Consider the following 16,162-nt stretch of genomic DNA (forward strand, 5'->3'; position numbering starts at 1 on the left):
CCCAGGACAGGATACACCTGGGGACAGTTGGAGAGACTAGCCCAGGACAGGATACACCTGGGGACAGTTGGAGAGACTAGCCCAGGACAGGATACACCTGGGGACAGTTGGAGAGACTAGCCCAGGACAGGATACACCTGGGGACAGTTGGAGAGACTAGCCACGACAGGATACACCTGGGGACAGTTGGAGAGACTAGCCCAGGACAGGATACACCTGGGGACAGTTGGAGAGACTAGCGGAAGAGTAGGCGCCCAAGACAGACCTGGAGACAGCAAGGGCGCAGAGGCGTAGCGACAGGGGGGTACATACATCCCCGGGCGCCGACCCTACAGCGCCAAAGTAGGTTGGGGAAAAAATAATTAAAAACTCATTTGCAAAATTGCAAAATTAACATCGGGGACAGGACCAAATGGAAGGTTATGTTTGAGGCCGTATGCGCTACACGGTGTAAAGCGGACTAATTTAAGTAAGTTAAACATGTTTTACGGTTTGGTAACACAAGCAACGTATTACAAAAATTCCAATTATGGTGCTGAAATTAATACTCAGTTCATATTAAGGTTTATGTATTTTTTATCGCTAGTCTTAGAGAGGCTTAGTAGTAACGAAATAAAACACGCTAAAGCGAAGTAAGGTTGTTTACAATTCATAGAAAGCGGAAGTAACTACGCCATAACAAGTTAAAATATACACATTTGGCTTGAAAATGCATCCTGGCAACTCAAAGGCAACGTCACAATTTAAACCTTGACTACTTCCGGCGTGGTTTAGCGACAAAAACAACATAAACAATGAATGAAGTTATTGTGTTAGGCTTTTTAGCGACGGCAGCGATTTGGTTTTCCTTCTTTCCAATATCTACGGGTATGTGAATAAAACAGCGCCTAAAGAGTTGAAACAGGACATCTTAACAGAATAATTTTTTGGAAAATCTATTAGATCTATCAATAATTTTAAAATTTTAACATGTAAATTTTGAATTTTGAATACATGAATGAAGAGATGGTAGATCTAGATCTATTTTAGATTAGATCGTAGACTCTGTAATCATATTTAAGGCCGAATGTACAACACAGAGGCGTAGCGAGGGGGGGGGGGGGGGGCGGGGGGACATGTGTCCCCGGGCGCCGACCTCAGGGGTGGGGGCGCCAAATTGAAAGTTTGACGGGGGGGGGGGGTGCAAATGTAAAGTTCGAGGGGGGGGGGGGGGAGGGGCAAATCGAAAGTTTGTCCCCGGGCGCCGGGAGGGGTCGCTACGCCTCTGGTACAACAATGTTTCGGTGTACTTTCTAATGCCGCAGTTCCTTACCATTCAACGCGGCCAGGGTCCTGCTTATAGAGTACAGTGAAAAATTACGGACCGGCCTCCATAAAATGAATAAAGACTAAAATAAAGTCCGTCTTATGTAATCTGTATATTGAAGCTTTTGTTGGTTCGTGTAATATTTTCAACACATCTTAAAGTAAACAAGTTTAAACGTGGGACAGCCTGATAGACTGCTAACCCAAAAGGCTCGAGTTCGAATACGGGTTCAATCCAGTATAATGTCCCTGAGTCCACCCAGCTCTGGTGGGTACCTCACTCACATTAGGGAAAATAAAGGCGACTGGGCATAATTCTGACCCCACTATCCTTTCATACAAACTCTACTTCATCTGTCCCGTGTATCTTGGGCACGAACGGGAAAGATAATGCTCATTTAAAACGATAGAAATTAAAGGGAAATAATTATATTCAAATGAATATTTAGCTACAGCCTCGATCATTGAACAAACATTTATATCACACGCAGGAAAAACTCTAATAAAAGATATACATCTAAATTTATCATCGAGCTCTTCTCAACTTTAACTGTCTATTGAGCATTATTATTAAAGGCTTGCATTCATTACTTACAAATACCTTTTAAATCTGGTGAACGATAATCTATATATATAATCATCTCCTGGGAGCCGTTAGAAAACAAGCTGCAAGCGCCTCCTTGCAGTCCCCTCTCTTTCTCTCTATCACTATCACTACCACCCCCACCCCACCCCCACATTGTCAGGCGTGAGCTGTGGTCACGCTAAATGTTTACAAAGCTAAATGTTTACAAATCGTAGAGCCGTAGAGTCGGGTTTCTATTAGGGGCAGATAATTTAGTTCGATTTTAAACTTACAGGAGGTAACTAAGAAATAACTAAGAGGAGGCTGCTTTCACGTGGGGGGGGGGGGGGGGGGTGTAGGGTCGGGGTTAGTGGAAGGGGGGGGGGGGTTAGTGTTTTAAAGCAAATATTTTCAGTGGCAGCATTGGTACTGTCGAATTCACAAATTATGAATTACTGAAAAGTAGAAAATAAAACAACTAAATAGCGGCGTATGATACGCTGCGGGTCGGCTCGTTCAGAAATATTTCATCAAAACAACGATCGATTAATATAGTAATCAAACATTTCCAAAATCTGCGTTTTTACTACATTTTTTTGACCTATTGTTTTAATTACGAAAAATGAAGTACAAAATGTCTAGCCTTGCCCAGCATAAATATATAACACCTATCTTACCACCAAAGATATACCAGCTATCTAATCCACCAAAAATTAACCAGCTATCTAATCCACCAAAGATATACCAGCTATCTAATCCACTAAAGATATACCAGCTATCTAATCCACCAAAGATATACCAGCTATCTAATCCACCAAAGATATACCAGCTATCTAATCCACCAAAGATATACCAGCTATCTAATCCACTAAAGATATACCAGTTGTCTAATCCACCAAAGATATACCAGCTATCTAATCCACCAAAGATATACCAGCTATCTAATCCACCAATGATATACCAGCTATCTAATCCACCAAAGATATACCAGCTATCTGATCCAACAAAGATATACCAGCTCTCTAATCCACCAAAGATATACCAGCTATCTTATCCACCAAAGATATACCAGCTATCTAATCCACCAAAGATATACCAGCTATCTAATCCACCAAAGATATACCAGCTATCTAATCCACCAACGATATACCAGCTATCTAATCCACCAAAGATATACCAGCTATCTAATCCACCAAAGATATACCAGCTATCTAATCCACTAAAGATATACCAGCTATCTAATCCACCAAAGATATACCAGCTATCTAATCCACCAAAGATATACCAGCTATGTAATCCACCAAAGATATACCAGCTATCTAATCCACTAAAGATATACCAGTTGTCTAATCCACCAAAGATATACCAGTTGTCTAATCCACCAAAGATATACCAGCTATCTAATCCACCAAAGATATACCAGCTATCTAATCCACTAAAGATATACCAGTTGTCTAATCCACCAAAGATATACCAGTTGTCTAATCCACCAAAGATATACCAGCTATCTAATCCACCAACGATATACCAGCTATCTAATCCACCAAAGATATACCAGCTGTCTAATCCACCAAAGATATACCAGCTATCTAATCCACCAAAGATATACCAGCTATCTAATCCACCAAAGATATATCAGCTATCTAATCCACCAAAGATATACCAGCTATCTAATCCACCAAAGTTATACCAGCTATCTAATCCACCAAAGATATACCAACTATCTAAACCACCAAAGATACAACAGTTGTCTAATCCACCATTTCCTTCCTCAGTATGGAACGCTAGCCGAAAGACAGATTCCCCTAAGTGTAATGGAGAGGAATGCAAAGAAGGAGGTAAACTCCGTTGATTAGACTTTATTTAATTAGTCGTAAAATCCGTTGATTAGACTTTATTTAATTAGTCGTAAACTCCGTTGATTAGACTTTATTTAATTAGTCGTAAAATCCGTTGATTAGACTTTATTTAATTAGTCGTAAAATCCGTTGATTAGACTTTATTTAATTAGTCGTAAAATCCGTTGATTAGACTTCATTTAATTAGTCGTAAAATCCGTTGATTAGACTTTATTTAATTAGTCCGGCTCGTATGTTTGCATGGGACTTAACTTCCTAAACAACATATGTCAGAAAACAAGCAAACACGTTCCGCACACATAATGGTGTATGTTGTTGAAAGCACCACACTATAGCGCATGTACGGGAAATTATTTTACCGTGATAGTAACATTTAAAGCGGCAAGAAACGGGTCTAAAGTAAACTAACCAACGATTCTCATTCACAGAGAGTCCTGTCAGGCCAAGAGGCTTTATGCGTAAATCAGGTAACTTCATTTTATATATATATATATATACATACATATATATATATATATATATATATATATATATACATATATATACATATATATATATATATATATATATATATATATATATATATATATATATATATATATATATATATATATATATATATATATATATATATATATATATATGACAAGTAGGTAATGACATCTGACTTCACCATTAGCTGAAACCTATAAACCTAGTGTGGTACTGCTAATGCCTCTTGCAACCCCTTATGTTAGCACGAAATACTGTAACTAATTCAATAATTCCATTAGAACCCCAGCTTTGTTACGTAAGGAAAACGGTGTGTGATTTCAGTTATTTTTTTTAACTATTGAAATGCATTTGAATACACGTGTAGGGCGGTGTGGTCGGGGGATAGAGGGTACGACTGCTAGCCATAGAGTTGTGTTCGGATCCAGGTTTAAATATTTTGGCCCTCTCTGAGTTAACTCAGCTCTGATAGTACTTGACATGTTAAGGAAAATAAGAAACCACTCCCACACTCTCCCTTTATAAGACAAGGTTACAGAAACTCTACTACATCTCCCCTATGGACGGCCAAGTCCCAAAGAGTAATTGACATGATGATAAATGAAGCTCTAATTAGAAGTGTCACTAATGACCAATCAACCATTGTTTGTCACAGCAATCAACGCGGCACACGTGTGTCAGGCAAAAAGAGAGCCAAATGTTCGCTTCTATTTTGGTTGTGATTTCGGCTGCTGTGGTGAGCCAGAGGACCAGTACTGCTGTCTCAGGTTGGCTGCTGTTGCTGTTGCTGTGGTGATGGTGTGGTACTGTCCGAGGTTGGTTGCTGTTGTTGTAGTACTGTCTCAGGTTGGCTGCTGTTGCTATTGCTGTGGTGATGGTGTGGTACTGTCCGAGGTTGGTTGCTGTTGTTGTAGTACTGTCTCAGGTTGGTTGCTGTTGTTGTAGTACTGTCTCAGGTTGGTTGCTGTAGTTGTAGTACTGTCTCAGGTTGGTTGCTGTTGTTGTAGTACTGTCTAAGGTTGGTTGCTGTTGTTGTAGTACTGTCTCAGGTTGGTTGCTGTTGTTGTAGTACTGTCTCAGGTTGGTTGCTGTTGTTGTAGTACTGTCTCAGGTTGGTTGCTGTTGTTGAGGTGATGGTGTTGTACTGTCTCAGGTTGGTTGCTGTTGTTGTAGTACTGTCTCAGGTTGGCTGCTGTTGTTGTAGTACTGTCTCAGGTTGGCTGCTGTTGCTGTTGCTGTGGTGATGGTGTGGTACTGTCCGAGGTTGGTTGATGTTGTTGTAGTACTGTCTAAGGTTGGTTGCTGTTGTTGTAGTACTGTCTAAGGTTGGTTGGTATTGTTGAGGTGATGGCGTGGTACTGTCGCAAGTTGGTTGGTGTTGTTGAGGTGATGGCGTGGTACTGTCTCAGGTTGGTTGCTGTTGTTGTGGTACTGTCTCAGGTTGGTTACTGTTGTTGTAGTACTGTCTCAGGTAGGTTGCTGTTGTTGTAGTACTGTCTCAGGTAGGTTGCTGTTGTTGTAGTACTGTCTCAGGTAGGTTGCTGTTGTTGTAGTACTGTCTCAGGTTGGTTGCTGTTGTTGTAGTACTGTCTCAGGTTGGTTGCTGTTGTTGTAGTACTGTCTCAGGTTGGTTGCTGTTGTTGTAGTACTGTCTCAGGTTGGCTGCTGTTGTTGTAGTACTGTCTCAGGTTGGCTGCTGTTGTTGTAGTACTGTCTAAGGTTGGTTGCTGTTGTTGTAGTACTGTCTCAGGTTGGTTGCTGTTGTTGAGGTGATGGTGTGGTGTATTGTAATGGTGGTTGGTATTGTTGAGGTGATGGCGTGGTACTGTCTCAGGTTGGTTGCTCTTGTTGTAGTACTGTCTCAGGTTGGTTGCTGTTGTTGAGGTGATGGTGTGGTGTATTGTAGTGGTGGTTGGTGTTTTGTAGTTGATGGTGATGGTGCTGTCTCAGGTTGGTTGTTGTTGTTGTAGTACTGTCTAAGGTTGGGTGCTGTTGTTGAGGTGATGGTGTGGTGTATTGTAATGGTGGTTGGTATTGTTGAGGTGATGGTGTGGTACTGTCTCAGGTTGGTTGCTATTGTTGTAGTACTGTCTCAGGTTGGTTGCTGTTGTTGAGGTGATGGTGTGGTGTATTATAATGGTGGTTGGTGTTTTGTAGTTGATGGTGATGGTGCTGTCTCAGGTTGGTTGCTGTTGTTGTAGTACTGTCTCAGGTTGGTTGCTGTTGTTGAGGTGATGGTGTGGTGTATTGTAATGGTGGTTGGTGTTTTGTAGTTGATGGTGATGGTGCTGTCTCAGGTTGGTTGCTGTTGTTGTAGTACTGTCTCAGGTTGGTTGCTGTTGTTGAGGTGATGGTGTGGTGTATTGTAATGGTGGTTGGTGTTTTGTAGTTGATGGTGATGGTGTGGTGTATTGTAATGGTGGTTGGTATTGTTGAGGTGATGGTGTAGTACTGTCTAAGGTTGGTTGCTGTTGTTGTAGTACTGTCTAAGGTTGGTTGCTGTTGTTGTAGTACTGTCTCAGGTTGGTTGCTGTTGTTGAGTTGATGGTGTGGTGTACTGACATGGTGGTTGGTGTTTTGTAGTTGATGGTGATGGTGCTGTCTCAGGTTGGTTGTTGTTGTTGTAGTACTGTCTAAGGTTGGGTGCTGTTGTTGAGGTGATGGTGTGGTGTATTGTAATGGTGGTTGGTATTGTTGAGGTGATGGTGTGGTACTGTCTCAGGTTGGTTGCTATTGTTGTAGTACTGTCTCAGGTTGGTTGCTGTTGTTGAGGTGATGGTGTGGTGTATTATAATGGTGGTTGGTGTTTTGTAGTTGATGGTGATGGTGCTGTCTCAGGTTGGTTGCTGTTGTTGTAGTACTGTCTCAGGTTGGTTGCTGTTGTTGAGGTGATGGTGTGGTGTATTGTAATGGTGGTTGGTGTTTTGTAGTTGATGGTGATGGTGCTGTCTCAGGTTGGTTGCTGTTGTTGTAGTACTGTCTCAGGTTGGTTGCTGTTGTTGAGGTGATGGTGTGGTGTATTGTAATGGTGGTTGGTGTTTTGTAGTTGATGGTGATGGTGTGGTGTATTGTAATGGTGGTTGGTATTGTTGAGGTGATGGTGTAGTACTGTCTAAGGTTGGTTGCTGTTGTTGTAGTACTGTCTAAGGTTGGTTGCTGTTGTTGTAGTACTGTCTCAGGTTGGTTGCTGTTGTTGAGTTGATGGTGTGGTGTACTGACATGGTGGTTGGTGTTTTGTAGTTGATGGTGATGGTGCTGTCTCAGGTTGGTTGCTGTTGTACTGTTGGTGTATTGTCGGTGATTCGTATCATAAAATGGTTCCATCATTAGACTAACGCCTGTGTTGTAATGACGAAAGCATGCGCGAAGATCCTGTTGTTCAGAGATTACGTTAATCCTTCTTTCTTATGTCGACAGCCTGCGTGAAGATCCCCATGTTCAGAGATTACGTTAATCTTTCTTTCTTATGTCGACAGCCTGCGTGAAGATCTCCATGTTCAGAGATTACGTTAATCTTTCTTTCTTATGTCGACAGCCTGCGCGAAGATCCCCATGTTCAGAGATTACGTTAATCCTTCTTTCTTATGTCGGCATCCTGCGTGAAGATCCCCATGTTCAGAGATTACGTTAATCCTTCTTTCTTATGTCGGCAGCCTGCGTGAAGATCCCCATGTTCAGAGATTACGTTAATCCTTCTTTCTTATGTCGGCAGCCTGCGTGAAGATCCCCATGTTCAGAAATTAAGTTAATCCTTCTTTCTTATGTCGACAGCCTGCGTGAAGATCCCCATGTTCAGAGATTACGTTAATCCTTCTTTCTTATGTCGACAGCCTGCGTGAAGATCCCCATGTTCAGAAATTAAGTTAATCCTTCTTTCTTATGTCGACAGCCTGCGTGAAGATCCCCATGTTCAGAGATTACGTTAATCCTTCTTTCTTATGTCGACAGCCTGCGTGAAGATCCCTATGTTCAGAAATTAAGTTTAGTATTCTTACTTAAACTACTTCTCGTCAGTCTCGCTATTGGTTTCATTGTAAACACAACAAGACTTATTCAAGGAAGACTTCAAGGTAAAAAAAAAATTTCTTTAACTATAGTGGGTAAACATTGTACATTTTTTATTATATTTCTATACTAGACGACCAGTTTTCCGTTGGAAAATGTTCTGTAGTCTGCATGGCTCTACGCAAACTATATCCCTATACGCCAACCACATCATTTATATAAGTAAATGAAATCCATATTTTTGGCATCCATATTGAAAGGGGAAGGGTGGGGGGGGGGGGGAAGAGGGGGTTCATTTATTAGTCGAGTTGCAGGAGGGGTACAGGTTGCATTTTCTCCGACCAAAAGAGGCTGGGGCCAAGGTTCTAGTTTATCAGTACATACATTCTTTATATTCTCTAACTACACAGATTAATTTTACTAATAGCTACACATAATAAAGCTGAACATATTGCTCTTATCTGATCACTCGACTCTGACAAATAGATTTATAAATAAACAAACTTGTAAACAGTGGCACGATTTTAATGGTATACAGATTTTCTTTTGGTTTTGTAACGTTTTATGATGCATATATGCTTGAACGTACACGTACACGTACACGTATACGTACACGTACACGTACACGTACACGTACACGTACACGTACACGTACACGTATACGTACACGTACACGTACACGTACACGTACACGTACACGTACACGTACACGTACACGTACACGTACACGTACGCGTACACGTACGCGTACGCGTACACATACACTGGGGATAATGGGATGGATGGGCGGTGTGGAATTTTTTTTCTTATAATTTGATATATAAATCGTTGTTTTTAGTACAAGAGAAAAAAGTAAAGTATCTATTATGTGGCTATTATAGTAAAGAGGCTGGTCGCTGCAATGTTACCCTTGGCTGAATTTAGGGGTGGAGTAAAAGGGTTGGAAGAAGTGAAGTTATCGTCTATTTTACACACTTACAGCTGTGTTTTCTTACAGCAGTCCTGGGCATGTTCCGTTCAGCAGTTGTTGGGTTGGAGTAAAAGGGTTGGAAGAAGTGAAGTTATCGTCTAGTTTACACACTTACAGCTGTGTTGACTTACAGCAATCCTGGGTATGTTCCGACCAGCGGTTATTGGGTTGGAGTAAAAGGGTTGGAAGAAGTGAAGTTATCGTCTAGTTTACACACTTACAGCTGTGTTTTCTTACAGCAGTCCTGGGCATGTTCCGTTCAGCAGTTGTTGAGTTGGAGTAAAAGGGTTGGAAGAAGTGAAGTTATCGTCTAGTTTACACACTTACAGCTGTCTTTTCTTACAGCAGTCCTGGGCATGTTCCGTTCAGCAGTTGTTGGGGTGGAGTTAAAGGGTTGGAAGAAGTGAAGTTATCGTCTATTTTACACACTTACAGATGTGTTTTCTTACAGCAGTCCTGGGCATGTTCCGGCCAGCGGTTGTTGGGTTGGAGTAAAAGGGTTGGAAGAAGTGAAGTTATCGTCTAGTTTACACACTTACAGCTGTGTTTTCTTACAGCAGTCCTGGGCATGTTCCGACCAGCGGTTGTTGGGTTGGAGTAAAAGGGTTGGAAGAAGTGAAGCTATCGTCTTGTTTACACACAGCTGTGTTTTCTTACAGCAGTCCTGCGCATGATCCGGCCTGCAGCTGCCGCTCCTGTTGACTTGGTTCGAAGACGCACATCAGTTGGCCAGAAATATTTTCCTCGCGGCTCCAGTGGGTCCGGCAGTTAGTTGGCCCGGCAGTTAGTTGGCCCGGCAGTTAGTCGTGATCGGTCAGAGTCATACAGGGTTGTTATGTTCACAAACTGAACTCACGAAATTCGTAGTTTACCACATTCATACATTATTCACACACTAACACAGTCGCACACACAGTCGCAGACACAGTCCAACACAGTCACTCACACAGTCACTCACACAGTCACTCACACAGTCACTCACACAGTCACTCACACAGTCACTCACACAGTCACTCACACAGTCACTCACACAGTCGCTCACACAGTCACTCACACAGTCACTCACACAGTCACATAGTCACACACACAATGACACACAGTCACTCACATAGTCACACACACACATGCAATCACCAACAGAGTCACGCACAGAAACACACAATCACTTACAAAAACACACACTCACCCAGTCACTTATACAGTCACTCAATCACTCAAAAAGTCACCCACACAGTCATTAACTGACATAGTCACACTAGATAGCCATATTTACACACTTACCCCACACTTACCCCACACTTACCTCACACTTACCTCACACTTACCTCACACTTACCTCACACTTACCTCACACTTACCTTACACGTACCTCACTCAAGTCGTAGGCTCCTATACTCTTACACTTTAAATCTTACACAAAAAATGTTTTAGATTATACAATAAAAATAGTTTTAAACTATACAATACACATATTTTTAGATTATACTATAAAACACTTTTAGATTACACAATAAAACCACTTTTTGGATTATACAATAAAATACTTTTAGATTATACAATAAAATATTTTTAGATTATACAACTCTTTTAGATTATTCACTAAATAACTTTTAGACTATACAATAAAACCGACCTTTGCTAAAAGCTAACGTTTAAAATTGTAGAAACTCACACAAAATACTTTTAATGTCCGATGTCAATTACATTTACATGCTGTAAGATTTCAACTTGTCTGAAATAATCGGCCTCCTAGTGTGTACATTCCTGCCTGCTTCATTGTCTCATAAGGCTATTGGCATTTTCTTTCAATTCTGTATAGTTGTAGATTCTAGTCTTGTTTTAAAGATTATAAATTGTTTTTAAATGCTCGTGTAGATCTTAATTAGAGGAAGATTGATAAAGTGAGATTGAAAGAGAGGGAGAGGGGGTGGTGAGAGATAATGAGTGGTGTGTGTGTATGTATGTGTGTGTGTGTGCATGTATGTGTATGTGTGTGTGAAAGAAAGTACGATAGATTGACATTAAAAAGCTGGACTGTACTTTTAGAACGTATGACTGTGTTTTACTTTACATGACTGGCTTTGTCACCGGGTGATCGTTTAAATAGAGTACACGTGTTAATTTACATTAAAAGTAAACAACATTGATTTGTGTTGAGTGGTATCTGACTTGGTGAATGTTTTGTTGAATGTTATCTTTTTTGTTGAATGATATTCGTTTTGTTGAATGTTATCTGTTTTATTGAATATTATCTGTTTTGTTAAATATTATCTGTTTTATTGAACATTATCTGTTTTTTTGAATATTATCTGTTTTGTTGAATATTATATGTTTTGTTGAATATTATCTGTTTTTGGAGAAGGAAAGCAGTTACAATTTTTGCACACAATTAAATGGAAAGAACATCATTACTGTTTTATCATTTCTGAAAATCTCGTTGCTAATTTGTTATTTCACCAACAGCGTTAGCATTTGATTACTTTAAACCAACATCGTTAACATTGTGTTACTTTATACCAATATCATCACTATTTTACTATTTTTAGACCAATATCGTTACTATTTTATAACTTTAGACCAGGGGTCTCCAAACTTCTCAGCCCGAGGGCCACATTAACTATCAAATATCTGTTTGGGGGCCAGAGTTTCTTTAAGGCATCTCTTCAGGGTCGTGGCGCCCCCCCCCCCCGAAGAACGTCTACCGCCCCTCCACCCAAACGAAATATAATTTATATAGAAATATATGCAAATTTCAAGTGTCCACCCCCTCTACCCCCCCCCCCCCCCCCCCCGAGGTCCACGTTTGTTCTCAAATTGTTCTTCACGTATTTCATTCTTGAAATTTTGTGTTCACACAGGTATGTTGTTCGAAAATTTGAAAGGTACTTTGATGCAAAAGTTTTAATGTTAGGAAAGTCTTTTTTGTGAAAAACGTATGAAAACACATCCGCCCTTCTTTGAACCTGTCTCTAAGGAAGTCATTTTTTTGCAATTCAAAGTCCTCCAGCTGCAGTTTATCTTTGCAACTGGTCACATTTGCTTCAAAGTGCTTTGAAACAGTCTCACTTCTGCCTTTGAATCCAAGTCAGAAAACCGCTACTGAAACTGCAGCTGGAGGTCTTTAATGATCTCGTATCTAAATGACGTGGGGAACTCAGTGGTTGACTCAGCCGTAAAGACCTTGCACTGCTGAAAGTGTGTCAAGTTGTTAGCCTGTACTTTTTCCAAAAACATGACAAGTTTGTTTCTAAAGGCCTTTAGGTGGGTGTATAGATCAGAAACTAGATTTCACTCTCTTGCCGTTTTAGGTTCAGAAAATTTAAATGACTAGTTCTGCAGAGGCCAATTTCTATACCCACTCTTCATCAGACAATAATGGCTGTGACTTGCCTTTACTATCAGGAAGTCACCTTTTTCTTTTCTTAGAAAGTCTGCTCAGAATTTTCTCGCAAAATTAGCAATCTTACTGAAGTGAAATATGGTAAATCTTGCGATTTTGTGTTTGTCTCTGAACTATCTATGGTTAGATATCCTCTTCGGTAACAGTGTTATACATTATCTGTAGGGAAGCCAGCTCTTTTGTTATGTTCAGGTCTTCATCCACACCTCTAATGAGCACAAGAAGTTGAGAGACGGAACAGCTGTCCAGCGACTCATCCATTGGAATTGAAAAATGGCGAAATTTGCTTGAATTTTTCGCTATTAGAGTCACTATGTTTTCACCAATGTCTGCAACACGGCGAGTAATTGTATTTGCACACAAAGCTACATTTTCATATAGTTTTGAATTTTCTGTGCAAAGCTCCTCAGCCACCTCCAACAAACATTTATTCAGTGGACAAAAAGATCGTCGCGGGCCGGATAAAATGACGTCGCGGGCCGCATACGGCCCGCGGGCCGTAGTTTGGAGACCCCTGCTTTAGACTAACATCGTTACTACTTTGTTACTTTAGACAGAAACTGCTACTATTTTGTTAACTTAGAACAACATGGTCTAAATCAACAAAGATTTAAAGATGTTGCTCTAAGGCTCTAAGGTAACAAAATAGTAGCCAACATTGTTTCTATTTTGTTATTTCAGACAGATCTCGTTACTATTTTTTTTAAACTTCAGGAAAAATAATTAGTTTTTTGTTACCTTACACCAACAGCGTTACTATTTCGTTATTTTAGATAAACATCGTTACTATTTGTTACTTTAGACCAACATCGTTACTATTTGTTACTTAAGTTATACCTTGTTACTATTTTCTGTGGCGTAGCGAGGTCAGGTGTCACCCGGAGCGGCACTTATTGGTGTCACCCCCCCCCCCCCCCCCCCCCCCCAGAGGCGTAGCGATCCATCCCGGGGACAAACTTTCAAATTTTTTATTTGCACCCCCTCAAACTTTCGATTAGCACCCCCCTCTCAAATTTTTCTCTATATATTTTGCTATTTTTTGCCTTGGTGTCACCCCCTAAATGGTGTCACCCGGTGCGGTCCGCACCCTCCGCCCCCCCCCCCCTCGCTACGCCTATGACTATTTTTTTTACTTCAGACAGACATCGCTATTGTATTGTAACTTTAATCAGACCCAGTACTCTTGTATCACATCACACGTGACCAACACAGCACCATTGGCTAACGTAGACCCAGTGACTAATGTATCACCCGCATCTGTGAGGGAAAGTCACAGGAGTCGCCGTGTGAATCATTACAAGTGTAGTCCAACAACTAGTGACTTGTAGTACTTGCCAGATAACTTGTTGTTGAATTAATCAACTTAGGAAGCTCAACTCAAAACTAACAAACATTACGTTCTAGCAACTCTGTTTGAATATATATATATATATACATATATATATATATATATATATATATATATATATATATATATATATATATATATGTATATATATTTCATAATTACTAATGCCAAATATAATATTGCAAATAGTTATGGAATTGTGGTAATTTTATTTAACCTGAAATTTTCTTATTTGGCAAGTCTGTAATAAATCCGTTATTTGCTCCTATTAACATACTTGTATATAAAGGATACCACGTTGCTTAGAACCATTTACTAGACCGAACTAATCCGCGAGTCATGACTCAGCTATGGGTACCCAGCATATTGGCAGTGCTTGTGATAGTCTGGCATCTAGCGGCTGGTCAAGGCAAGTAGCCCATGTTTGTCAACTCTAAAGACAGTTTGTCTGTTTATTTGTTGTCTGGTATAGGTGTTTCATTACCAGGTAAAGCATTGAAAATTGTAAAAAAAAAAGTTCAGAAAAAAGATGTCTATTATTTTTTAAATTCGTGGTTTCTTCACGATTGTTAATTGTTTTAATTATTAAAAAAAATTATAATACGTTTTAAGGTTAAGTAAATTAGAAAGATTCTTGCAGGTTTTGGTAGTTTAATAAACTTGGCATAGGCCTATACGCTTCGATTTTTTAATTTAAATTTGGGAATACAAGAACCCTCTACTTTGGCAGCATTTATGCCAAGCGTTACAACTATCTCCCTTTAGTTCTAGCTCATACCTATGAAAGAATGACAATTATATACTTTTAATTCTTCCCCACTCGCACAATTCCCCACTCGCACAATTCCCCACTCGCACAATTCCACACTCGCACAATTCCACACTCGCACAACTTACTTTATTTGACTTTTCCCTTATTTTGACAATCCCCTCCATTTGACAATCCCCTCCATTTGACAATCCCCTCCATTTGACAATCCCCTCTATCTGACTATTCTCTCTCTGAATTCTCTCTCTGACAATTCCCTCCTCTAGCCCCACCCCCACCAGCCAAACTGCTGCGTTTTGCTGCCGTGTTTGATGGTGAGTACACCAACGATGACCAGGTCAAGGCCGATGAGAGGAACCACTTCCGGGAACACACCCTAATGAAGGTCAACTATCGCCCTGTTACAGTTCCTGCCCTGTTCCCGGTGAGTAGAGTTAATCCCATTTTAAAGTTCCAGGTCAGGAAAGTTAACCCCATTGAAATATTAAAGAAAAACGTACCCCACAACAAAACGAACAAACCAAGTTACAATATTGAGCTGCAATCTAGGTTGCACCAAGATCCGTTCTAAACATGTATTTAACATAATTTTAACTAAACTAAGATAAAATACAGTGATTCTTTGAGATTTGTGTTAAAGATAGCTGAACATGTATTGTGTGACATCGACTCATCAAGCTATACCAAGTCAGCTTGAAAGCCGTATGCTGTTGCTCTAAATTGCTCAGGGTGCTTACAGTAATGTGTTGTTCTCTAGTACTTAAAGTAATGTGTGGTTCTCTAGTACTTACAGTAATGTGTGGTTCTCTAGTACTTACAGTAATGTGTGGTTCTCTAGTACTTACAGTAATGTGTGGTTCTATAGTACTTACAGTAATGTGTGGTTCTCTAGTACTTACAGTAATGTGTGGTTCTCTAGTACTTACAGTAATGTGTGGTTCTCTAGTACTTACAGTAATGTGTGGTTCTATAGTACTTACAGTAATGTGTGGTTCTATAGTACTTACAGTAATGTGTGGTTCTCTAGTACTTACAGTAATGTGTGGTTCTATAGTACTTACAGTAATGTGTGGTTCTCTAGTACTTACAGTAATGTGTGGTTCTATAGTACTTACAGTAATGTGTGGTTCCCTTGTGCTAGACATCGACCACTCTCAGATTTAGAAGCTATCACAATTCAATGCTCCAATGTTCGACCAAGTCGTCCCTTATTCTTAACCACGCACATCTGATCATTAGCCAGATACAATAGATAACATCATTATGTTGTCAGCCACACACAATAGATAACATCATATTGTCGTCCCCCCAGAAATTCTCGTTCTACGTCCGAGAAGAACACGGCGATGTAGTGAAGCGCCAGCACATAGTCACAGCTGAGCTGGACCCAGACACCAGGTTCATCGTCTTAACCCCTTACAACCTGACAGACCCAAGTCGAACATTGTA

At 40.3% G+C, this 16,162-nt stretch overlaps 1 protein-coding gene across 1 annotated transcript in view; it reads left to right on the forward strand.

Moving 5' to 3' along the window:
• Nucleotides 1–763: 763 nt before the first annotated feature.
• The window catches only part of LOC131927808 (uncharacterized), a 19,020-nt gene continuing 3,621 nt past the window's right edge, over nt 764–16,162 (forward strand). Inside the window, exons 1-7 of the mRNA XM_059283635.1 lie at nt 764–867; nt 3,646–3,708; nt 4,158–4,196; nt 4,877–5,036; nt 8,170–8,291; nt 14,980–15,137; nt 16,026–16,159. Coding sequence (XP_059139618.1) covers nt 795–867; nt 3,646–3,708; nt 4,158–4,196; nt 4,877–5,036; nt 8,170–8,291; nt 14,980–15,137; nt 16,026–16,159 — 749 coding nt within the window. The 5' untranslated portion in view covers nt 764–794. The remainder of the gene's footprint in view (nt 868–3,645; nt 3,709–4,157; nt 4,197–4,876; nt 5,037–8,169; nt 8,292–14,979; nt 15,138–16,025; nt 16,160–16,162) is intronic.

The sequence above is a fragment of the Physella acuta genome, unplaced genomic scaffold (genome assembly GCF_028476545.2).
Source record: "Physella acuta isolate Inbredline_101_S28 unplaced genomic scaffold, ASM2847654v3 ptg001441l, whole genome shotgun sequence".
In the NCBI taxonomy this organism is placed as follows: domain Eukaryota; kingdom Metazoa; phylum Mollusca; class Gastropoda; family Physidae; genus Physella; species Physella acuta.